General features: G+C 45.8%; 1 protein-coding gene across 2 annotated transcripts in view; it reads left to right on the top strand.

Annotated features, from left to right (window-relative positions):
• Window positions 1-26698, top strand: part of HPSE2 (heparanase 2 (inactive)) — a 564230-nt gene that overhangs the window by 489050 nt on the left and 48482 nt on the right. For both annotated transcript variants that reach the window (XM_073552816.1, XM_073552817.1), the window contains 2 exons: window positions 6428-6573; window positions 8161-8307. In XM_073552816.1, coding sequence (XP_073408917.1) covers window positions 6428-6573; window positions 8161-8307 — 293 coding nt within the window. The remainder of the gene's footprint in view (window positions 1-6427; window positions 6574-8160; window positions 8308-26698) is intronic.

Consider the following 26698-nt stretch of genomic DNA (forward strand, 5'->3'; position numbering starts at 1 on the left):
GAGCCAGAGCCTCCAGCAGTAACCAGAGAGGAGGACAGCGACAGGAGGGAGACTCTCGGTGGACGGCAGGGAGACGTCGCCAAGCCGACCGACAGAGGACCACCGCTTCACTTCACCCCGCGGCCGTTGCCGCCTCACTCCAGCCCACGGCTGCGGCCTGCCCGCAGCCACCCGCGGCCGTTGCCGTCTCACTCCAGCCCACGGCTGCGGCCTGCCCACTGCCGCCCGTGGCCATTGCCGCTCCAGTCCGCAGCTGCGGCTTGTCCATTACCACCCGCAGCGCCACTGCTCCACTCCAGTCCGTGCTAGGGGCTGGGCCGTCGCCCCCCTGCGGGTCCCCTGGTGCAGTCTGGGGCAGTGCCGGTGGCCCACCAACCGCCACTCAGCAGCGCCACTGCCCGCCGCTGTGCAGGGGCTGCGGCTTCCACTCTCCCACTCCCAGGTGGTATCCCGCTGCCTCCGCTGGGGGACACCCCACCAAAGAACTCTTCTAGGGTCTGTTGTGCCCCTACCTCGCCGGGCGAAGGAACACCCGAAGACTTCGTCAGTTCCTCAGCGGCTGGGCCCATCGGCTGCGACGTCGAGGCACCATCGAACAGCACACCGTTGGACGTCAGGACGGCTAAGTGACACATAGTAACTAAGGACCCGTAGTCGGCCATACCGCGGCCCTATAGTGGCTGGCCTTTGCCGGGGTAGCCGTATTCTCAAAATAAGAGTTTGCTTGTATTTGGTCCCTGCGAGGACAATTGCTGTTATTTTGTTGGTTGTTTAGGATAGCCCCTACCGGCATTTATCTATAAAAGTTAATACCTAAAGTTCAGTCCGTCTCGCAACTCATCACTGCATCCCGTGTACCTGCCATGACCACATTGTGACCCTGAATAATTGTCCCTCACTGTGCTCCCTGCACAAAATATGTCACCCACACTGTCTTTTTTATGGTACATGGCCTTCACATTTTCCTATCCTTTCTGTACTGGGCCCCATCTTCACACTGTCTCCTCACACTTTGTTCACCTTATGTTGCTCGGTCTCTATGCTGTAACCGCTCCCCTCTTTTCCTCCTCTGCATACTTCCACTTCCATATATTTGGCTTTCACTCTATCCTCCCTAAATTGGAATCAACGATTAATATTTTTTAATTCATGCTCTTCCCCCCATATTGCCCCCTCATACTTTTCTCTTTCCATACTGTTCCCTCCCACTTCCCCCCCCAACCTGTCCCTTCACACTTTTCTTCCCCCTTTTCTCAGCAGGTACACTCTAGTTGCTGCTGTTTGTTAACCCCTTACTTGATGCTGTCAATCTCTGACCTGACTGTGACATTTAAGGTGTGCATTCCCAAGTATGATTTGTTCCAGGGGTCCACTGGCCCCTCGCAAAGCGATCACAGGGTGTCAATGGGTTGCTATGTACCTTAGAAACCTGTGTGCTCGCGCCGGGAGCTGCCAGCACGCAGGTTTCTAAGGTACACATTGGGTAACTAAGTGGCGTGCGCCGCTTAGTGACCCGATATTTACCTTAGAGACCAGCTCCCAGCGCCTGCTTAGAGCGCTGGGAGCCTCGCTGATCGTTGACTCCCACTGCTACACTCAACGATGTGTGCTGGCCAGCAGGAGACCAGCGATCAAAAAATGGCCCAATCCGATCGAGCACGATCAGCGATACCCGGCAGGGGGGCCGACGCTGATCCCCGTCACACACAGCGATCTCGCTGGCGAGATCGCTGTGGCGTCACAAAATCGGCGATCTCGTTAGCGAGATCGCTGTGTGTGACGGGGCCTTTATAGCCACAGTCTAGATACATTGTATCACTGACTGTGTGTACATTGAACTTTAACTTGAGAGACTTTGCCCCGATATATAGAAAGCTGGGAAAACCGATTGACGTACTGAGAAAGTTCACAGGAATAAATAATCATGAGCGTATTAACACCAGGGAAAAAGAGTTTAACTTAACAAGCACAAGGAAATCATGTGTTGGATTTCTACTAATGATTCACATAGTATTCCTTTTCTCCAGCTGTTCCGCCTGCACTTGCTGCAATAAAAAGAACAATCAGACACAGCTACTCATTAGTCACTAATGTGATCCAGGTTCCTGAGCTCGGGCCGCTATTAATAGCTTTACGACAAACATAGTTCCCCGAAGCCAGTGCCAAAGAAACTATATCAAACGGACCTGTAGCCCACTAAATTTACCATATAACGTCGTCCATATAATCGATGAATAGGGCAAGACACAAAATTTAAGATAAATTCAGATTGTGCCAAATCTTTAGCACAATGAAGAAATGGCTCATGTATGTAAGTATGCTTCCTACAAAGACCAAAGAAGGTGCTAAATGGACTGAACCATTGGTATGTAGTACCGACCCATAGGACCTGTTTCTGTATTGCATTTGTACCTTTTTTTGTCCAGTAGTTTTGAGATTTTTGCCTTTGATTCAATTGCAAAGTTGCTAAATTTTCACACCAATGTACTTCTTTCTGATTTTGGGTAAAATTCAGGAGCCTCATGCACCATTTTTAAGAATTTTGTGCAAAATTGTCAATGAATACCACAAGACAAAGAAAAGACAAGAGGCAGGGTATTCAAGAGGTCTAGGGTCAAATATACCAAGAGAGCTCATCATAAGCAGAGGTGCAAAACAAAGGAGTAAATAGGCCACAGCCCAAGGTCAGAATTCTAGGCAGGTAGCAGATCGAGAAAAAGGGGCTAGACAAATGCATGTTCAAGGGTTGAGCAGCAAAAGATCAGCATAACTAGTTAGCAAGGCACACACCACCAAGCTAAATCTACTACTTGCAATGATCTATTGTCAGCTAACTAAATAGCCAAGCAGTCATTCAAAAAAGCAGACACCTGGACGAAAACCTTGCAAGCCAGACCTAAATAGGCGGCTGGGCTGTCCTTCACAATACTGACACCCAATACGCCGCTACCACTGAATGGGCGATTGGACTGTCGTTCACAATAGAGAGACTGAGCTCTCACTCAGTGTTTCTGTAGGACCTTCTGAATGACAGGATCGTGACAAGCGACTTAAAAAAAAAACTTTGAAATTATTGTGACTATTCTTGATAGACAATAAGGAGCTCCTACGCAGATATAATATTTAGCCAAATTTATGTTTAATAGCTGATTTATTAAGCGTGTTGGGTTACTTCAAGAGCTTCTTACTCTTTATTAATAGACTCCCGAGTCAGTCTTTCATCAGTTGGATCAGAATTCATCACTTATTTTGAGCCAAATGAACCTTGAGCCTTTTTTAATGGTAGTACGGGCCCCCTTTGCCTACAGAGCCCTTGTGCAGCTTTAACATTTCCATGTACTAATGCGTCTGCTCTTGCTCTAACACATGCATTGGACCAGGCCATTAGTATTTGTCTCATATGAGTCATGGAAGTGGAGCATGTCCCTATAAGTTGTATTTTGATCCCATTAATAATAGAGCAGTTGACGCTTTCTTTCGCTTGAGAGGGGATTTTGACTTTCCAGTCCAGATCAGTATCATGGCTAGTAATGGGTTCCAGGGGCACATGCGCAACAACGATCACCACAAACAATTGCCCCTGCGTTCTTTTCTGGAGCCACATTTGTCTTCAGAGTCGACTAACACTACTGGTCCACATAGAAGAGCCCTTCCATGCAAAATGGCAGCGGGTCCTTCCGATCGTGGAAACGCCGTTCAGTCATCTTGGTTTTCTTAGCTGCTGCTTAATGAGCAGCAGATTAGAGTTGTCAGAGGGGTCTGGCAGCAGCTAATCCCCCCCTGTATGAACATGAAGAACCTTCCCATCTCAATGCAGATTTCTAAAGAAGTAGCCAAAAATGTGGAAATTGTATATGCATTTCTGAAGTGATACAGCCTCTTAACAATTGTAAGTAGTAAGCATGGTGCCTGTTCTCGCACAAAGTAGCTGCACTTATTAATATCTTGAAGGAGCGCTCTACTATTGCTCAGTGTATATCTACCATCATTTTATACTTTATTTGTAATTAAACTACATACCAGATTGATCAACTATATAAATACACTAACTTACTACATGCAGTAACTTATTTATCCTAGTCCTTACAGACTATATTATAATGCAGTGCTGCATTCACAATACTGCTGCTTCTGAGCTGAAATCTCCCAGTATTCCTTGCTTAGTGAGTGCCAGTACAGAGTGTGTTCAGGTCACTTGCACTCTAGGAAGTATTCTATCTACACCAAACTCAAAAGAAACTTGGGCTGATCATACCCATTAGGCCGTAGTAGTCACACTACCATTATAACACAGCCGAGTGCTATGAGATAAAACATCGCGTAACACTTGGCCCAGTGTTATTCTATGGGGCAGCTCAGATCTGCAATTCTCATGCCAATTTGGCACGAGAAAATAATCGCAGCAAGCTGAGATTTGCTGCGAGACTCAACTCACTCTCACCCATATATGTCTATGGGTGCGAATAAAACATCGGACTGCCCTCAGATGTCAACCTAGTGCAGTCCGATATACACCGAGACAGGTAATGGAGGAAATGGAGAAATATATAGTGCTTATTGTAAGGGGGTGAAGAGGAAGAAGAGCCAGAAGGGGGTTACCTCTCCTGCTCCGTGTCCAGAACCACATAGCCAGGCAGCAGGGTTGCCAGGGGGAAGACTTACTGACTTGGACCAACTGCACCATGTGACTATAAGGGGCAGTGGGGGAAGAGAAGGGGCGGTGGACCGGAAGCTGTGCAGGCTGAGGGCGCGAAAGCAGAGCGCCAGAGGCAGAGCAGCGCGCGTCACGTAAGAAGCAGGCTGCAGCACCGCGCTCCAGGAAAGAGAGAACTCCCCGTCAGAGGACTGAGGCTGAAAGACGAGATATAGAAAGCGCTGTCTGTGAGTACGTGAATTCGGTAGCCCCCCTGACAGTGCAGAGACAGTGAAGCGTGCGCGCAGCCCCAGTGCCCACGGTGACAGGCCAGAGCTCCTGAGTGTGGCAGAGAGACTTTTCAGTGTGCGCAGCATCGTTCCTGTGGAGGGACTGTTAGCTTAACAAACAGAGACTTAGAGCAGGGGAGAATCCGGTTCACAACGTCTCCCTGCTCCCTGCTTTAACCCCTGAGTTCCCAGTTCCAAAGAGAGGAGAGACTATAGAGACTTCAAGTGCCGCTGTTGACGGTGCCAACGTTGGAGAAAGAGACCCTGCAATCAAGACTTCACCGGACTGATAAGTTACAAGAATTCCTGTTTAACCATTTCTACTTTGCTTAACTGTTTCATAGCTTTACCTAGCCTTTTGTCTACCATTTCACCCTGTTACTTTTAACCCCCACTGCTTCTCCCTGCGTGAAGAGTCTATCCCCTGTAAATAAACCCTTTAACTCTTGATCTGTCTCTAATCCGTGGTGACATCATCAGTACCTGCAGATTATTACACTGTGATCCTCTCATGCATGACATGCATTACACTCTGCTCCCACTCGCAGCAGAGCTGAAGCCGCGGGTCATTAGCATATTGCATCCAACGCTCTCGCGTCGGATGGCATACGCTGGTGTGATTCTAGCCTTAGATGGCTGAATGATGCTTTGGTCGATCATTCGGTCGGTAGCCAGCTCAGCTGACTTTTCCATACACATGAGAGGTAATTTGGCTGCTCCTGTGTTCTCTATGAAAAAGCCGCCGACTGACACATCGTCATGCAGCTTGTCTCCGAAGTTGGACATGATTGACATCTCTCCTGACCATCAATTGGCCGAAGTCCACTTAAAAATTAGACCATTGCTGATATTGGTGGGTTCAGCCTTCATTAGTCTAGGTTCACATTGCGTTAGGGGCAAAATAGATGCGCTAATGCAGATGTCATTTTTGACATCTTTTGTGACCTAGCGCTAACATATGCGCTAACGCATAGCTGATTTTCGTTACCATGCGTTAGCCCATAAAGGTCTATTATGCACAGCGAACACGCTGCAGATCGCGTTCAAGGGTGCGTCATGAAGTAACAAATCATCGCTAGCGCATGCCGATTTTGGCATGCGTTAGGATGCGTTACTATTATTACGGGCAATGGCGGCATTAACGCTTCCGTTACATAGCGTTAGTGCTGCTATATAACGGATGCCGTCAGCGCATTGCCCAAAACGCAATGTGAACCCAGGAGTATGGAGGCCTTTAGCTTAGCTAATCTGTTAGTGAGTTTCCAAACAAGCTCCTAGACTGGTTCTCCCCTGTTGCCTTTGTTCACTTGGTTGCTGCAATGACATCCTGCACCTAGCAGCTGGCCTCCACCCATTGGCGCAATTTCTCCTGGACAACCCCTTTAAGCAGGTGAACTAATTAAATTATGAAGGGTTATAATGCACAATTACATATTTATAATGTGTCATTTTAATAATTGAAGCTCCCTGTCTGATCATTGAGTGTCAGTTTTCTGTATTTCAGGATTATTGGTTGTCTCTTCTTTTTAAAAAACTTGTGGGTCCAAAAGTATTAGCAGTCCATGTAGCTGGTATACAGAGGAAGCCTCGTCCAGGAAAAGTCATACGTGACAAGCTGCGCATCTACGCTCATTGTACCAGCCACCAAAAGTAAGTAACTGGATATCACAGTTCTATCACCTTCCACCTCCTCCTCTCCATGCTGTGACTACAGTATAAGACAACTTGCTGCAGCAGGAGCCTCCCCCCTCTGCTCTGTTTACAGTATAACACCAATATTATGCTCCACCCCATAGCTTTTTGCCAGATTAATGCTAGTTTTCTGCAGGATGTCTACAAGACATGGAATACATAAAAAATGCCCTGCAGACAGGGAAACAGTGGGAGCAGGATTATCACTGTTAACATTTATTCCTTTCTAGGTTTATCCCTCCAGGCAGAAGCTGGAGGTGTGTTCCCACCCCCAGCGACCTGATGTATCATGTGACATGTCACAAGATCCCATTTGATAGATCATGTGATAGGTCATCTAAATAACACACAGGCGCTTTGGTGCACATCCGCATACATAGAGCGACATATTTTTCTCTTATGTATTGCACTATACATAATATAGCTTTATATAAAATAGAGGAGGGAAGAGAGATTAATTTTCCCAAGGGGCCACATAAGAGACTATGACTATTGTGGAGGCCGAAACCAATAGGCTGAAATTACTTCTGCTCAATATTAATATAATATTAAAAATAATTCTTAATAATTATATGACTTAATATCGAGCAGAGTTAAGTATGCTGCCATCCCCTTATATACAGTATAATCCCTTACATACATTAGCACCCAAATTAAACAGCCAAAGCAATCAACTTATGGGTCCCCTATCCTTGTAAATCATAGCGAAAAAAAACCTTAAAAAATTGTTTATTTAGTTTAAAAATCCAATACATAAAGACATAAATGCACAAACATTTGCACAGAGCAACAGTGGTTTAAAAACAAAGAGCAGAAATGAGGGGACAACAGAGGTTGGCACCCTAAGTTGAAACGGTATGACAACCCCGCTCCTCGTCGACTGCCCAGGCATCTTCTAGAGGTGATCAGATAATATGTAATGAACACATATAAATATATATAATACAGATATTAGTGGGCTAAGAGGTATCATCAATATTTTTCAATAATCTGACCAGAAAAAAACCCTAACAAAGTCCAAGAAGAAACATATATGATGTCCTTGTACAAGAAAGAATAACCCTTCAGACAATAAATGGACGGTCAAGTGGCAATGCAATTAAAGGGCTTGTCTACTACTAGGACAACACCTTCTCACTCCCCATGCTTGGCCCCAGTAAAATAAAAAAACCTATACTCACCTCCCATGCCAGCGCTGTTCCTGTGGTGTCGGCACTCATGGTCCTGGGGATCTCGTGCGTTAATATGACATGTGACTCCAGAGCCCAATCAGTGCTGGCGTCACTGTCCCCGCCTTCCGACAATTTGAACATGAAGGGCATTCTCACAGACTGCAGACTTGTACCCTAAATCGGACAACCCCTTTAACAAAAGTTACCTCATTCAGTGCCAAATATTTTGATTGCAAATATCTCTGCTGCGGAGAGGCGAAATTAAAAAAAAACCCATTTAATTCTGCTCTTCAGCAACTATTATACCCTGTGCCCAGAAATTTAGTGAAAGGTCCTCTTAAAATACTGTTTTTCATTTTTTTTTTAATTGCAGCCACAATTATGTACGAGGATCGATCACCCTCTACATCATCAACCTACATCGATCAAGAAAAAAAATCAAGTTGGCCGGAACGTTGAGGGACAAAATTGTCCATCAGTATCTTATGCAGCCTTATGGAACAGATGGAATACAGACCAAGTAAGTATACTAAGAATGAGGGGTCATGTACATGGGTCGCCCCTCACACCCAGGGCAGCGGGGTACCCGGTACCGGGCCGGTGTCAGGGGGATGTGTCACAGCAGCAGTGACCCGGTCTGTGGCCCTGGGTGCCCAATATCAATGGCGGTGATGTTAATAGTGTAATAGTTTATTTAGATAGTTCATGACGCCACCTGTGGTATTTAGCAAGCAAGATGTTAAGCCAACGCTGCGTGCAGATCCACTGGGACTGATGGTGTGGTGCAGCAAAGATGGTGTAGCTCCCCACAGGTGAAGCTGTAGTTCCAGGGCAGTGTAGGTGCAATGGATGAGGAGAAGCGCAGAATGGTATAGATGCTGGTACCCAGGTGTAGCGGTGCTGGAATAACTGGAAGACACCAGAGTATGCGGTTCCAAAGCTTTACTCACTGTTTGCAGTTCACACATCTGCCTGCCTCCGCACTGTGTTCTTCAGGTCAGGGCCCCAGCCAACCTCCAGGCAGGATAGGATTCTCCCCTCCACACTCCACCAATATGTACCTTACTGAACGACTCCTCCAATGCGCCTTTAGGTACGAAGCACTCCAGTACTTAGTTACCCTGGAATGCCTCTCTCTAGGTGTTCCTAGTCTCTACTTGTATGACAGACAGCTGTAGCCTGCTTCGGGGACTCCTCTCTGCGTCCCGGCTCACTATTCAGTTGCTGTTGTGTCCCAAGTCTATGATGGGAGTAAGGCGTTAGTGGCTCACTACTCCTCCGGTGTCTGTTGCCGGACATAAAGATCCAATCAACCTCGGGTAACGGGCCCCGGCCTTTGCGCTCTCTGGACTGGAAGGGTTCTCTCTCTTTCTCAACCTCCTTGCCACCGTCCTTCTATTCTCCTACGTTCCGATCTGTTCTTTCTCTCTTATGGAATCTGTAGTCTTCAGTCTACGTCTATTTCTCCTTCTCTTCCTTCCCGTGCCAGCTGGCCCAGTTCACTGGGGCAGCTGCAGCACGCCTTCCTCCATCCCTTCTTCCAGGGATCCCTCCAGGGATCCCCACTCCTCACTGAGTGGCTGTCCTCTCCTACTCCGCCTGCCTTCTTCTGCGGACTGACCTGTAATCCTACACCTTCCCTCTCTTTTATATCTAACTCCACCCGCCTCCCCAGCACCTCTCGTGTTACGAAGCCAGGGACCACAAAAGGCACCCTATGACCTTTCCAGCATAAAGCATGGATGGGTCCCTGCTGAACTATCCTGTGTATGGGTGCAGGTGTTGGAATGTGGAAGGGAGTTCCCACCCTACCTGGATGGTGGGGCACCACACCTTAGGAGAAGGTGCAGTACCTCTGTGGCGACTGAAGCCTCAGGGGCGCCACATACAAAACGGTATTGTCCCCCAATCATCAAGTGCCATCAGGTGGAACTTTTGTGTCTCCTAAGGGTATGTGCACACGTTGTGGATTTTTCCGTGCGGAATCTGCAGAATCCGCAGGTCAAAATGCCTGTGTTTACCTGCGGATTTCTAGTGGATTTTGTGCGGATTTGGTCTGCGTTTTTACATCTGCGGATTCCTATAATGGAATAGGTGTAAAAACGCTGCGGAATCCACACAAAGAATTTACATGCTGCGGAAAATAAACCGTTGCGTTTCCGCACGGAATTTTCAGTAGCATGTGCACAGCAGTATTTGTTTTCCATAGGATAACATGGTACTGTAGATCCCTTGGAAAATTGTTGCGGATCCGCAGGGCCAAATCCGCTGCAGATTCGCAGACGAATCCGCAACTTGTGCACATACCCTGAAGCTGGTCAGACACATAGAATCATAGAATCATAGAATCATAGAATCGTAGAGTTGGAAGGGACCTCCTGGGCCATCTGGTCCAACCCCCTGCTCAAAGCAGGATTCGCTAAATCATCCCAGTCAGATGTCTGTCCAGCCTCTGTTTGAAGACTTCCATTGAAGGAGAACTCACCACTTCTCGTGGCAGCCTGTTCCACTCATTGATCACTCTAACTGTCAAAAAGTTTTTTCTAATATCTAATCTGTGTCTCCTCCCATTCAGTTTCATCCCATTGCTTCTAGTCTTTCCTTGTGCAAATGAGAATAAAGTTGATCCTTCTACAATGTGACAGCCCTTTAGATATTTGTAGACAGCTATTAAGTCTCCTCTCAGTCTTCTCTTTTGCAAACTAAACATTCCCAAATCCTGCAACCTTTCCTCATAAGACAGGGTTTGCAGACCGGTCACCATTCTGGTCGCTCTTTTCTGAACTTGCTCCAGTTTGTTGATGTCTTTTTTAAAATGTGGTGCCCAAAACTGGACACAATATTCCAGATGAGGTCTGACCAAAGAGGAGTAGAGGGAAATAATGACTTCACGTGATCTAGACTGTATGCTTCTGTTAATACATCCTAGAATTGCATTTGCCTTTTTTGCTGCTGCATCACACTGTTGACTCATATTCAGTCTGTGATCTATTAGTATACCCAAGTCTTTTTCACATGTGCTGTCACTTAGCCCTATTCCTCCCATTCTATATATGCTTTTTCCATTTTTATTGCCCAGATGTAGTACTTTGCATTTCTCCCTGTTAAAAACCATTCTGTTAGTTGCTGCCCACTTCTCCAGTTTATTTAAATCTTTTTGAATCCTCTCTCTCTCTTCTCTAGTATTAGCTATCCCTCCTAGCTTTGTGTCATCAGCAAATTTAATCAGTTTACCCTCAATTCCTTCATCTAAATCGTTGATAAAGATGTTGAACAATACAGGGCCCAGGACAGAGCCCTGTGGTACCCCACTTGAGACATTCTTCCAACTGGATGTGCAGCCATTTACGACCACTCTTTGGGTCCGATCACTAAGCCAGTTATGAATCCACCTAACAGTTGCCTTGTCCATTCCATACTTAATCATTTTTTCAATAAGGATTGTATGAGAGACTTTGTCAAATGCTTTGCTGAAGTCAAGATATACTATATCTACAGCATTTCCTTGATCCACCCAATCAGTGATACCGTCATAGAAGGAAATTAAGTTAGTCTGACATGACTTATTAGTTACAAACCCATGCTGACTCTGTTTAATCACTTCATTCTTATCCAGGTATTGACATACATGTTGTTTAATAATTTGTTCAAAGATCTTTCCTGGTATAGAAGTCAGACTCACCGGCCTATAGTTACCTGGGTCCACCTTCTTCCCCTTTTTGAAGATAGGAACAACATTTGCTCTTCTCCAGTCTTCTGGCACTTCTCCTGTTCTCCAAGAATTTTCAAAGATTATAGAGAGGGGTTCAAAAATTTCTTCTGCTATCTCCTTCAGTACTCTGGGGTGTAATTCATCTGGACCTGGAGACTTGAATTCATTTAGGCTAGCTAAGTGTTTCCTCACTATCTTTCTGTTTATAGATATCCTGGATTCTTCTATTCCCTTAATAGGACAGTGAATAACAGTTGATGTTACATTTCCTTTCTGAGAGAAAACAGATGCAAAATAGGAATTTAAAAGTTCAGCCTTCTCAACATCCTGTCTTACCATTTCATCATTTTCATCCTGTAAAAATCCTATAGCATCTTTGACTTTTCTTTTACTTTTGACATATCCCCAAAATCCTTTATTATTGCTTTTGACATCTCTTGCAAGCCTCAATTCATTTTCAGCTTTAGATAATCTGATTTGTGCCCTGCAGGTTCTGCAGACAGCATTATATTCTTCTTTAGATATGCCTCCCTCTTTCCATTTTATAAACATTTTTTTCTTCCTTTTTAGCATGTGCTTAGGTTCTGTGTTCATCCATCCTGGTTTCCTTAACTGCTTCCTATTCTTCCCTCTTTTCGGAATTGTTAACAACTGTGCTTTGAGAATTTCATTTTTCAAGATTTCCCATCCTTCCTGGACATTTTTGTCTTTAAGGATATCCAGCCATTGGATCCCTCCAATTCTCTTTCTGAATCCCTTAAAATCTGCCTTTCTGAAATCTAACCTTGACGTCTGAGTCTTCACAGGTCTTCCGCCTCTAGTTATCCAAAATTCTAAAATAGCATGGTCGCTACCTCCTAGGGTCCCAGCCACTTTTACCTCCTCAACCATTTCCTCCCTGTTTATAAGGATTAGATCCAAGGTAGCAGTTCCCCTTGTTTTCTCCCTTACCTTTTAGAAGATAAAGTTGTCAGCAAGAGAGGATAAGAATTTCCTTGACCTGTTAGTTTTGCCTGAGAGAGATTCCCAACAAATGTCTGGATAGTTGAAATCTCCCATGACAACTATGTCATATTTTTTGGAGAACTTGGCCATTTGATGCATCAGATAGCTGACATCCAAACGTTCATTCAGTAGATAGCTAACTCTCCTGACTACTCCTTATATATGAGCGCTCAGCTTGTCTAAGCATTCATGTGTTTCCCACGAGGAAAAAAGGAGAAAGTTACTGTCAGACACTTCTGGCAACAGCTAATTTTCCTGGAAAACAAAAGGATTGGGTGTTAAAATTGCAATTGCCTGATCTTTTCCTCCCGTGACATGATCTACTGGGATGGTCATCTTGTCCTCAGATGGTCATCTTGTCCCCAGATGGTTGTCCAGTTCTCCAATGGTCAGCTGGTCCCCCTGCAAGTTCAAACGATTTTCATCTATTGTAGCCAATTGTCCACCTCCCTACTTTTCCATGATGGGTGTGAACTTCTTCCATCTTCATCTCAACCATTTCCACAACATGGAAGTTCTCCATGGGGTCAAGATCCTAGCCATTGTTCTCTTCTTCACCAGACTTCTTGCTGAAGTAGAAGAATTTCTCAGGTAAAAGACTTTATTATATACAGATGTCATGGAGAATAACAATAGCAGAAGAAACATTAAACTCGGATGAAAAGTGACAGCTGGTGTGAAAGATTTGGTTTATCCAGTATGATAAGTTTCAGTGTGCGTGTTGCCATGACTGCTCTCGTAAGTCTTCACACACTTGACTCTTGCGTTACCTATGAATAAACCTGGTGGAGTTGAAATATGTAGACCTCCCAGATCCGAGACTGTGTACTTAAGAGCTTCCTTGGATTTATGGTGCCAGTAAACTGGCTGCTTAGTAAAATGTAAACAAGTGCATCACAGTCGCTGGGTCTGTTTTCCAGAAAATCATGGCCAGAGCCCAGAAACATTGTAATTCTGTCTCAGGAAAGACTCATGTGGTAAAGGCCTTATACATGGAGCCACGCATTTCCCGACATTTTAAAACAGCCCTCACTGCAGTGTTACATTAGGTAGAGATGCAGATGAGCAAATTTCCCGATAATCATTTGAGGCAGATTCAGATGGCAAATTCAATTAGGTCTAAATACATTTTGTCAAAATCGACATTGGTGTGGAAAAAATGTTTATTATGATCTGATGAAGAGACCTGAGTACTCTCGAAAGCTTGCAATTTGTTACCATCCTTTCAGTTAGCCATTAAAAGGTATCAACCACTGAGGACTCTTAAATCTTAATATTTTTCTATTATAGTCTGAGGTCTATCCGGATCCCAAAGAGTAATAAACAGAGGATCAGGAAGTGGTTTTTAAAAAAAAAAAAAAAATATTCTACTCACCTGAACGGCCATGGCAGCCCCTTTCTGACTCCATCCAGTACCTTTTTGGCCATTCTTCAGGTCTTCTAACACTGAGCATCACGTGGTCTTGTGAGGCTCGGCGCACTTTACTGACATGCATGCACTACAGGTGACTGCATGGTGTGGCTGCATGGTGTGGTGTGCATTGCACCCAACATAACCACATGAGGCTCTGGAAAATATGAAAAGCAGCTGAAGTGTGAAAAGAAGGAGAGAGCAGAGGATCTGGTGGGGAGCTGAAGCTGAAGGAAAGTAGTGGTTTAGGCATAGGACAGGTGAATATAAGCGTTGATTATTTTTTAACTCTTTTTTTTTTTAAGAATCAAACATTTTGCAGGATTTGTACATTAGGTTTTTAGTATTGGAGATCTCGGAGCAGCACCAACGGGCTTTGGAAACATAACAGAGGACCATGGTCCATGTATCAACTGCTAAAAGGACCAAATCCATGTCACCCAAAGCCATTGTTGTGCTTCTGTTGGAGGTATCCTGTACATCAGGAGTACTCTCTGACATATATCTCCAGTGTCAGCCTCCAATATAGGCAAAATAATACCTAAACATTTTTTAGTGTCCTTCTAAATCAGGGGTGGGGAACCTCAGGTCCTCCGGCCATTTACGGCCCTCAATGACCTTTTATCCTGCCTGGGGCAGGTTCCTGGGGACTGTAGTACTTGGGCTGGCAGCTGTATTTTCATGGCTGGTGGCACATTAATTTCATCTTGCTCTGTGAGCACGAGCATGCCGTGTTCACTACTGACACCAACGTCAGGACGTAATCTGTAGGCCCCCGAAGGATGGCTTAAATATCGAAATGGCACTTGGCAGAAAAAATGGTTCCCCACCCCTGCTCTATATAGAATACTGTCCCAACTTATGCCAAAAGGACACACACTTGTCACGCTGGGCGCATGGGGAGCAAACGATAAATACGAAAGAAACAAAGTCATGTGAACAAAGACTTTTTGAGAAACAATTTATGAAAACAGTTTATGGTCTACTTTATCTGTAAGGCTGTTATTTTACACTGGTATGATTGGATAAAGGAGGGGGATTTATCTGTTGATACTCGGTGGCACGGCTGCTTATGTAGTGTACAAAATATATGTATACTTTTTCTCGCACTTTATATCTGGCTGTTATTTTTACTCTTACATTGGTGTTTCATATATGGTCTATTAATTTTTGTATTATTGTTATGGTCATATGTGATACATATACTGTATATTTCATTAATTAATTTATACCGACCTGGTTTCAGTGTGGCATTCAGATGTCGCTGATTCCCTTATTTACAACTGCTGTATTATATACTAATTTTAATTCTTTATTTGATATGATAAAATTTATACATTTTTTTGTATTGCTCCATGGTCCTATTGTTTTGGGGTTTTTGTTGTATTATGGATGAGCTATTGCTTATTTAGCCTTTTTGGGGGATTATTATGTATTGTACAGTATTTGATTTTCTCAGTGTATGTTAGAGACAATAAAAGTATAGCAATGTGTACTGAAGTTTTAATTATTAGGGTGGGTCGGGGCATATGTCAAAAATCCCCCACAAAACGGGATCCGGACACATGTGGCGACGGGGTCAATAGACTGCAATGGTGACATAGTGACCGCAGTCTACTACATCTGAGTGTCTGCCACCTGTAGACATACACTCCCGAATAAAGTGCACAGCAGAGCGTTTGTTCTGCCGTCACCATTGCAGTCTATTGGCCCCGTCGGAGTATGTGTCCGTACCGTTTTGTGGAGGATTTTGGATGTATGCCCTGACAGGGACACAGAACGCAATGTAAAAACACCCTTAGAACTGCATGTTGATTCCATACTAAACATTTGGTTTGGTATTTGTACACTGTATAATTATATATCATATGGGGGATGCTGTCAGAAGATACCAAAGAGACCCACTCAATTGAGATGGAAACTTTAATGAAACTTTGCATAGATCAATACTACTAGTGGAGATCATGGCAACACGAACTGCCAAGGTCAGTAACTGGCTGTAGCGGTAATCTGCAATGTCAATGTGACATTACCACTGCAGCCAAACTCTGAGAGCAGCGGATGCTGGACCTGTGGAGACTGGGTGTCTACTCTGGTGACTATGTTACATAATGTATATACACTGGGTGCAGAATTATTAGGCAAATGAGTATTTTGATCACATCATCCTTTTTATACATGTTGTCTTACTCCAAGCTGTATAGGCTTGAAAGCCAACTGACAATTATGTAAATCAGGTGATTTGCATCTCTGTAATGAGGAGGGGCATAGTCTAATTACATAAACACCCTATATAAGATGTGCTTAATTATTAGGCAACTTCCTTTCCTTTGGCAAAATGGGTCAGAAGAAAGATTTGAAGGACTCTGAAAAGTCATAAATTGTGAGATGTCTTGCAGAGGGATGCAGCAGTCTTGAAATTGCCAAACTTTTGAAGCGTGATCACCGAACAATCAAGCGTTTCATAGCAAATATCCAACAGAGTCGCAAGAAGCGTGTTGATAAAAAAGGCGCAAAATAACTGCCCATGAATTGAGAAAAATCAAACGAGAAGCTGCCAAGATGCCATTTGCCACCAGTTTTGCCATATTTCAGAGCTGCAACGTTACTGGAGTATCAAAAAGCTCAAGGTGTGCCATACTCAGGGACATGGCCAAGCTAAGGAAGGCTGGAAAACGACCACCTTTCAACAAGAAACATAAGATAAAACGTCAAGACTGGGCCAAGAAATATCTTAAGACTGATTTTTCTAAGGTTTTATGGACTGATGAAATGAGAGCGACTCTTGATGGGCCAGATGGATGGGCCCAAGGCTGGATCAGTAAAGGGCAGAGAGCTCCACTCCGACTCAGACTCCAGCAAGGTGGATGTGGGGTACTGGTATGGGTGGTATCATCAAAGATGAACTTGTGGGACCTTTTCGGTTTGAGGATGGAGTGAAGCTCAACTCCCAGACCTACTGGCAGGTTCTGGAAGATACCTTCTTCAAGCAGTGGAACAGGAAGAAGTCGGTATCGTTCAAGAAAAACATGATTTTCATGCAGTACAATGCTCCATCACATGCATCCAAATACTCCACAGCGTGGCTGGCCAGTAAAGGTCTAAAAGAAGTAAAAATAATGACATGGCCCCCTTGTTCACCTGATCTGAACCCCATAGAGAACCTGTGGTCCCTCATAAAATGTGAGCTCTACAGAGAGTGAAAACATTACACCTCTCCGAACAGTGTCTGGGAGGCTGTGGTGGCTGCAGCACGCAATGTTGATCGTAAACAGATCAAGCAACTGACAGAATCTATGGATGGAAGGCTTTTGAGTGTCATCGTAAAGAAAGGTGGCTATATTGGTCACTGATTTTTTTTGTTTTGTTTTTCAATGTCAGAAATGTTTATTTCTAAATTTTGTGTTGCTCTATTGGTTTACCTGGTGAAAATAAACAAGTGAGATGGGTATATATTTGTTTTTTATTAAGTTGCCTAATAATTCTGCCCAGTAATAGTTACCTGCACAAACAGATATCCTCCTAAGATAGCCAAATCTAAAAAAAACCCACTCCAACTTCCAAAAATATTAAGCTTTGATATCTATGAGTCTTTTGGGTTGATTGAGAACATAAGTTGTTATTCATTTATAAAAAGAATCCTCTCAAATACAACTTGCCTAATAATTCTGCACACGGTGTAAAATCATTTGGAATCCACTTTTCTTAACACGAAAACCTCTGGAAGGTCTGCCCTGCATTAAGGTATCATATACTTGATGGCGTTTTTGTGAAAATACAAAGAAAGATGAATATTTGAGTGAAACTGCCCTTTAAATGCTTACAAGGACTTGTCTTACACAGGCATAATATGTAATGTGACCATAACTCCTGCCCTAATGTCACATACAGTAAATGCTTTAATGTATTCAGTTTAGGTGGTTTTGTCATTTACCTGGCATTTTTTAATGTATATATGGAATTAATTCAAATAATAATATAGACATTTTTGTGCAATTACTGCACTGATCCTGAGTTCCATCCTGTATTATATCCCAGAGCTGCACTCACTATTCTGCTGGAGCAGTCACTGTACTTACATTACATTACTGATCTTGTACTGATCCTGAGTTACATCCTGTATTATACCCCAGAACTACACTCACTATTCTGCAGGTGCAGTCACTGTGTACATACTGTACATTACATTACTGATCCTGTACTGATCCTGAGTTACATCCTGTAGATCTTTTATTATAAAAATGAAAAACATAACAATAATAATAACAGAAACATAACAAGAATATCAGCCAGAAAATAATCAGTATACTGAACACTGGTCCAGCCGCTCATTCTCTCCTCACACACATATTATACGTATATACAGAATAATAACTAACAATAACTTACACCTTCTGGTCCGGTTGTGGTACTAGCATGTACGCAGGACGCAGTGACGAGGCGCGAGACGGTTTAGTGCTTTTAGTAATAACGTTTATAGGCCTAGAGGAAACTATCCTCAGTCGTAGCCTGACCAACCAAAAGGGGTTACAAGAGTTGCCCTCACAGGGGCTCAATACAAGCAAACACGAACAAAGTAGAAAACAACTACGTCTGGCGAAAGCCGGTCACTATAGGGCCGTGGTATAGCCGACTACGGGTCCTTAACTATATAGTCAACTTAGCCATCCTGACGTCCCTCGGCGTTTTGGATGGTGGTCCTTTGGCGTAGCAGCCGCTGGGCCCAGCTGCTGAAGAGGTGATGTAGTCTTCGAGCGTTCCGACACTCCGGTGACACCGGGGCACCGCAGGCCCTGGAGGAGTCCTTGGACGGATGGGCCTTAGCCCCTGGACTGGGGCAAGCGGCAGCGATGCGGGGTGGCGATTGGCAGGCCACCTGGGCAGCTAACAGCTGCGGCAGGGAATCCGCAGCGAGCAACGGCCCAGCCCTTGCCGCGGACCGGAGCGGGACAGTGGTGGCCGCCGATGGCACTGGACTTGCTGCGGCCACGGGTGAGAGCAGGGTGGCTGCGAGTGACCGTGGGCAGGACGCAGCCGCGGGCTGGGGTGCAGCAGCCGCGGGTTGAAGCGGGGCTGCGGCCGCGGGTTGAAGCGGGGCAGCGGCTCTCGGATGGTCTGGGCGCCGTCCCTCTAATGTCTTGGGTGAACGTCTCTCCTGGCTCTTCTAAGTCGCTTTGGCTCTTAGTCGCTCCCACGGTCTCCTGCTACTTCTGTCCCGATCTGCTGACTCACTGTGACTAGCGTTCCCCGCCCCTTTTATACTGGATCCTCCCCCAGCCCATCTGTCCATCTCAACGATCCGTCCCTGAACTCTGTCCCATGGGAACAGCTTCCCCCGGAACCTAGGTGACGGTCCCCTTGGTTCCGGCCCGAACACTCGGCGGGGGCCCTTCTTTCCACACTCCCCCGTCCTGTATGCTCGCCAGTCCTCGGGCGAGGATTTTGGTAGACTTGGGTTAGTCTTTTGAGATGACAGTCCTTGTCGCCATACGAACTGGTCCTGTTCGTAACGTTCAGGGGGTTTGTGTCAGGAACAAAGCACTGCACTTGCTCACTGAGCCACTGAGCATGTCCTGAGTAAAGCGGACTGTGCTCAAAGATACCTCTGGAGCGGTGAGCAGCCGAGTAGGTGCGTACTTCAGAACAGCAGGACCTGAAGCACGTGACTGCTGGGGGCATGGCCTAAACTCCAGAGAGCTAGGAGCTGCAAGAGAACTCCTAGCAGGGTAACTGCGACACAAAGTTACCAAGGGGCATAGACAGGGAGGATAGTCAGGACGTAGCCAATGAGTCACACACAGAGATAGCTGCAAGGTACAAGAGGGGCGAGCAGAGAGTAGTCAGATCACAGGCAATGAGTCATACACAGGGAGGTGTTGTGAGTTCATTTTCCCCTTCACTACTGAGGCCCGAGGAACTCCCTCTTCTGGTAAAGAAAGGTAGTGAGCCTGATTATCAAACACCTGAGTCTGATGATGATGACTGGCTGAGTGGAGTTACTGACTGGATATAAGGCTGCCGAAGCCCTTCTGCCCTGCGGGTGATTTCTCTGTGGGATCCTTGGAGACCAGTCTGAATTCCTGCTCCTCTATAGCTAAGTTTTCTGCTCGGCTTTTTGCATTTGTGCTTAGACTTTGTTTTACTTTGTTTTTCTGGATTTCTGCCATTCCCTGCTGGAGTGTGCTGAATTCCTTTAGCTCTGTCTTCTGAAAATACCTGAGTGCTGATTTAGATTTTGAAGCCTAGCTGCTTCAGGGTCTTTTTCATATCAGCTTGTTGGCTTATGTCTTTGATAGGGTTTTGGCAGATTGCAAACAGCAACCTTCCTTTCCTGTTCTGTTTAGCTAGCTTGGGCCCCATCGTTTGCTCAGCCTATCTTTCTATCTGTGTGAGTGTTTTTTCATCTTGCTTCACCGTCATTATATGTTGGGGGCTGCCTTTTACTTTGGGGTCTGCTCTGGGGCAGTTTAGATTTCCTTTTCTGTCTTTAGGCTATTTAGCGCTCCGGCTGTGATCGAGGGGTCTAGGGCATCGTAGGAACCCCCCACGGCTACTGCTAGTTGTGTTGATAGGTTCAGGGGTCTGCAATCTGATAGTTGCCAACTTCTCTGGTTTTCTGGACGTAACTTCTATTTTTGTGTCTGCCTCCTACGGTGACTCAATCATAATAGAATCACCCGCCATACCGCAGATCCTAGGGTACTCAATAGCAGGAAAGAATTGTATAAAAAAAAAAAAAGTGTGTATATTTTTTCCTCTATATCTCTGAGGCCGTAGGGGGAATTTTTTTTTTCTCTCAATGGAGATAAAGCAATTGTCTGATCGTGTGGAGCAGCTCGCTGCGGAAGTGCGGGGAATTTCCGCCTACCTTGCTCATTCACATGCTGCTGAACCAAAGATTCCTACACCTGATGTATTCTTTGGGGATCAGTCTAAATTTTTGAATTTCAAAAATAATTGTAAATTATTTTTTGCCTTGAAGCCTAACTCGTCAGGGAGCTCCGCGCAGCAGGTTAAAATTGTCATCTCTTTGCTGCGTGGCGATCCCCAGGATTGGGCGTTTTCTTTGAAACCAGATGATCCTATTCTGGCTAATGTGAACGCATTTTTTCAGGCCTTGGGGTTGTTGTATGACGAACCTAATGCCATTGATCAGGCTGAAAAGACCCTGCTGGCATTGAACCAGGGTCGTGATTCTGCAGAATTGTACTGTCAAAAATTCCGAAAGTGGGCAGTACTTACTACATGGAATGATAATGCCTTGGCTGCTCTCTTTCGGAAGGGGTTGTCAGAAGCCGTAAAAGATACTATGGTGGGATTTCTTGTTCCCTCTGGTCTTGACGATTCTATGTCATTAGCCATTCAGGTTGATCGGCGTTTGCGCGAACGCAAAGCTGCACGAGAGGTGTTGCCACTAGAGTTGAGCGAAACGGGTCGAACAATTTCAAAAGTCGCCGACTTTTGGCAAAGTTGGGTTTCATGAAACGAAACCCGACCCTAGGATGAGGTCGGCCACGAGGTCGGCGACTTACGCGCCAAAGTCGCGTTTCAAAAGTTTGTTTAGCGCTCTTTTTCAGCCAATCAGGATCCACGGACACTGTGGGCAACGTGATGACATAGGCAGGGGTCGCCACCATCTTTCAGAAGGGCATGCAAGTGATTGGCTTGCTTTGGTGGGCGTCACAGGGGTTATAAAAGGGCGTGCACGCCGACCGCCATCTTACTTCTGCCGATCTTAGCATAGGGAGAGGTTGCTGATTCTGTAGGGAGAGCGTTAGGCAGGGAAGAAGACAAAAAAACTGCTTCTGCTGCTAGCGATTTTGCCTGTGCAACACACCAGTCACTGTGTGTGCAGTGCAAGGGGAGGCTATATTGTGGTGGATCAGTGGTGTTGGTTGTTAGGCTGCCTTCTAAGGCTTCCTGACAGCTGCATTGCTGTTTACCCACTGCTCTGCAAACTGCTTTTTTAAAAGCAATCCCAATTTTTTTTTTGTCCTGCTAAGGTACTGAGCGTGCATTTATTCACACCATACAGCGGTGTACGCTCCTCACACAGTACCGTGTAACGGCTGTTATCACAGCCACAGTGAAGCTATCTGTGTGTCACTGTGGAAGGATAAGTGGAGGACTTGTTCCGTTCTTACAGACCTACACTCTAGGGAGATTCCTATTCTGCCCAATTCTACAATTCACTTTTTTCACACCTGTGCCATCGAGCCTGTGACATAGCGCTCTGATATTCAGTGGGCCTCACACAATCCAAAAGTGTCCAGTGTCCACAAGTGTCTGCAGAAATTCAAAATCTCCCTTATCCTGTAGTCACTTTTTTCACACCTGCTGCATCGAGCCTATGACATAGCGCTCTGATATTCATTGGGCCTCACACAATCCAAAAGTGTCCAGTGTCTGCAGAAATTCAAAATCTCCCTTATCCTGTAGTCACTTTTTTCACACCTACTGCATCGAGCCTGTGACATAGCGCTCTGATATTCATTGGCCCTCACACAATCCAAAAGTGTCCAGTGTCCACAAGTGTCTGTAGAAATTCAAAATCTCCCTTATCCTGTAGTCACTTTTTTCACACCTGTGCCATCGAGCCTGTGACATAGCGCTGTGATATTCAGTGGGCCTCACACAATCCAAGTGTCCAGTGTCCACAAGTGTCTGCAGAAATTCAAAATCTCCCAGAAATTCAAAATCTCCCTTATCCTGTAGTCACTTTTTTCACACCTGTGCCATCGAGCCTGTGACATAGCGCTGTGATATTCAGTGGGCCTCACACAATCCAAGTGTCCAGTGTCCACAAGTGTCTGCAGAAATTCAAAATCTCCCAGAAATTCAAAATCTCCCTTATCCTGTAGTCACTTTTTTCACACCTGTGCCATCGAGCCTGTGACATAGCACTGTGATATTCAGTGGGCCTCACACAATCCAAGTGTCCAGTGTCCACAAGTGTCTGCAGAAATTCAAAATCTCCCTTATCCTGTAGTCACTTTTTTCACACCTGCTGCATCGAGCCTGTGACATAGCGCTCTGATATTCATTGGGCCTCACACAATCCAAAAGTGTCCAGTGTCTGCAGAAATTCAAAATCTCTCTTATCCTGTAGTCACTTTTTTCACACCTGCTGCATCGAGCCTGTGACATAGCGCTCTGATATTCATTGGGCCTCACACAATCCAAAAGTGTCCAGTGTCTGCAGAAATTCAAAGTCTCCCTTATCCTGTAGTCACTTTTTTCACACCTGCTGCATCGAGCCTGTGACATAGCGCTCTGATATTCATTGGGCCTCACACAATCCAAAAGTGTCCAGTGTCCACAAGTGTCTGCAGAAATTCAAAATCTCCCTTATCCTGTAGTCACTTTTTTCACACCTGTGCCATCGAGCCTGTGACATAGCGCTGTGATATTCAGTGGGCCTCACACAATCCAAGTGTCCAGTGTCCACAAGTGTCTGCAGAAATTCAAAATCTCCCAGAAATTCAAAATCTCCCTTATCCTGTAGTCACTTTTTTCACACCTGTGCCATCGAGCCTGTGACATAGCACTGTGATATTCAGTGGGCCTCACACAATCTAAGTGTCCAGTGTCCACAAGTGTCTGCAGAAATTCAAAATCTCCCTTATCCTGTAGTCACTTTTTTCACACCTGTGCCATCGAGCCTGTGACATAGCACTGTGATATTCAGTGGGCCTCACACAATCCAAGTGTCCAGTGTCCACAAGTGTCTGCAGAAATTCAAAATCTCCCAGAAATTCAAAATCTCCCTTATCCTGTAGTCACTTTTTTCACACCTGTGCCATCGAGCCTGTGACATAGCACTGTGATATTCAGTGGGCCTCACACAATCCAAGTGTCCAGTGTCCACAAGTGTCTGCAGAAAATCTAAATCTCCCCTGTCCTATAGACACCTTGTACCTTTTTTTTCATTAATATATAGTTTGTAGGATTTTGTCTACATTTCTACCAAAAATGAGCAAGGCTGGTGGAAGAGGCCGTGGAATTGGGCGGGGGTTGGCAGCTGGTAATGATGGTGTTGGTGGTGGATCTGATGGTAGTGGCAAAAGCAAAATAGGACCGAATGCAGGAGGTGTTGAGCCTGCGTCATCGTCTGGCTCCATAAGGCTTCGAAGGCTTAGTTTTCTAGGAGTTGGCAAACCGCTTTTAACGCCAGAGCATCAGGAAAAAGTTTTGTCTTACATTGCTGACTCAGCCTCCAGCTCTATCGCCTCCTCTTCTGAAGTTGTAAAAAGTAAAAGCACTGAGTCGTCATTGGAGGCTCATGTTCATGAACCACACCTTTCCTTGTGTCCTTCACCACAACCAAGATTGAAGGATGACACAGGCCATACTACTGATTACTCCATGGAGCTGTTTTCACATACCATGCCTGGATTATCAAGTGAAATGGTGAATTACCCAGGCCAAGACGAATCTGACATGGAGTGCACTGATGCACAGCCGCTGATAGATGATTCTGCTGGTACATTCACTCAGAGCACTACATTGTCCTCGCAGTGTACAGAGCCAGATTCTGACCCTGATGAGACTCAGGTGCCCCTTCCCGCACACTATACCACCATACATGGTGACACAGAGGAAGGTGCACATGACATTGAAGAGGAGGTGATGGATGACCCAGTTGTTGACCCAGATTGGCATCCATTGGGGGAAGAGGGTGCTGCTTCCAATAGCTCAGATGAGGAGCATCCACAGCAGACATCAACATCGCAACAGCTGTTATCTGGCAGGCCCGGAGCACTCCAAAGACAGGTTCCAAACATCAAAATAGTTGCTGGACAGCTTGTCCAGAGGGTCAAAACATCACAGCGTGCTAGGCCGCAAAATGTCTGCCAAAGTAGGAAGAGTGCAGTGTGGCACTTTTTTGAACAAAATCCTCATGATCAGGCCAAGTGCACAAAGACCTTTAGCCGAGGGAAAAATCTGAAAAATTTGAATACCAGTTGCATGCTTAGACATTTAACCAGCATGCACTTGCAAGCGTGGACACAACACCAAACCTCAAGTGCCACATGTGCAACTGATCACAAAGAAGGTAGTCAGCAACGCTACATTGTTTCCCCCACTGTAAGCCCACCGGTTAGCACAGCAGCAAATGTTGAGGTGTCGTTGCAAGGCCACAGCAGTCAGGGAATCCCACTGTTATATCAACGAAATACTGAATCTAGGCCATCAGAAAGAACACCAACTCCATCACCATCATCAACCCTCTCTCAGTCCGCCCTGTCCACCGCTACTTCCACCATATGCAGCTCTCAAGTCCAGCTCACCCTCCCAGACACTATGAGTAGGTCAAGAAAGTACTCAGTCTGTCATCCGCGTACACTGGGTTTGAACGCCCACATTGCCAAACTAATCTCGTTTGAGATGATGCCCTATCGGTTGGTGGAAAGCGCAGCTTTCCGCGAACTCATGGCCTATGCAGTACCACGCTATGACCTACCCAGTCGCCACTTCTTCTCTCGCAAAGCCATCCCAGCCCTCCACCATCATGTGAAAGACCGCATTGTCCATGCACTCAAGCAGTCAGTGAGTGGAAAGGTGCACCTCACAACTAATGCATGGTCCAGTCGGCATGGCCAGGGCCGTTACGTGTCCATCACTGCGCACTGGGTTAATGTGGTAGATGCAGGGTCCACAGGGGACAGCGGTGGTGGGACAGTGCTGCCTAGCCCTCGGTATAGGAAACAGTTGGCTGTAGGCGTTCCACCCTCCTCCTCCTCCTCCTCCTCCTCCAGAAGCGAAAGCTCGTCCACAGAGCGCAGTCGTACGAGCACTCCATCTGCAGCTGCCACTGTTGCACACGAGGTGTCCCCCTATCGAGCAGCTAGTGGAAAGCGTCAGCAGGCTGTGTTGCAGATGATGTGTTTGGGCGACAGACACACCGCCGAGGTGCTGGCCGAGTACTTGAAGCGACAAACTGAGTCATGGCTGGGCAGTGTACATCTTGAGGCAGGCAATGTAGTTAGTGATAACGGGCGTAATTTTGTGGCAGCCATAGCCCTTTCAAAACTCAGCCACATACCTTGCTTGGCTCACACCTTGAACCTGGTGGTGCAGTGCTTCCTCAAAAATTATCCGGAGTTAACAGCCCTGCTCTATAAGGTGCGAAGACTGTGCGCGCACATCCGCCGGTCGCCTGTACACTCCGTTCGTATGCAGAAGCTGCAGCGATTGCTCCACCTTCCCAACCACCGCCTCATTATCGACATTGCAACAAGGTGGAACTCCACCCTGCACATGGTGGAGCGGCTGTGCGAGCAGAGGCAGGCCATAATGCATTTGTGGGAGGATACACAGCCAGGCACTTTGAGAGCAGACATGGAGTTGACAGGTGTGCAGTGGTCGAAGCTGAAAGACCTCTGTAAAGTCCTTCAGTGTTTTGAGGAATGCACACGGCTGGTAAGCGCAGACGACGCCATCCTAAGCATGAGCATCCCACTTATGCGTCTGCTCATGCAAACTTTGACGCACCTTAAGGAGCAGGCGTCTGCAGCCAATGTTGACGAGGAGGAAGAGGTGGAGGGAATCCTTGATGACATTCAGCCATTGTCTGCTCAGGGACCTCTCCTGGACGAGTTGGAGGAAGAAGAGGAGGAGGAGGATGATGATGGGGATGATTACTTAGGGGAGGAGGATGCATCTCGTGGGGCAAGTGAAAATGTTGGCGTGGCAAGGTCTGGTACAGGGTTTGTGCGTGACTGGAGGGATGTGGATTTGCCAGAAAGTGCTCCTCCAACCAGCACTCGCAGTGCATCATTG

Source organism: Dendrobates tinctorius, unplaced genomic scaffold (assembly GCF_039654945.1).
Source record: "Dendrobates tinctorius isolate UK_male_01 unplaced genomic scaffold, ASM3965494v1 ptg000196l, whole genome shotgun sequence".
NCBI lineage: Eukaryota > Metazoa > Chordata > Amphibia > Anura > Dendrobatidae > Dendrobates > Dendrobates tinctorius.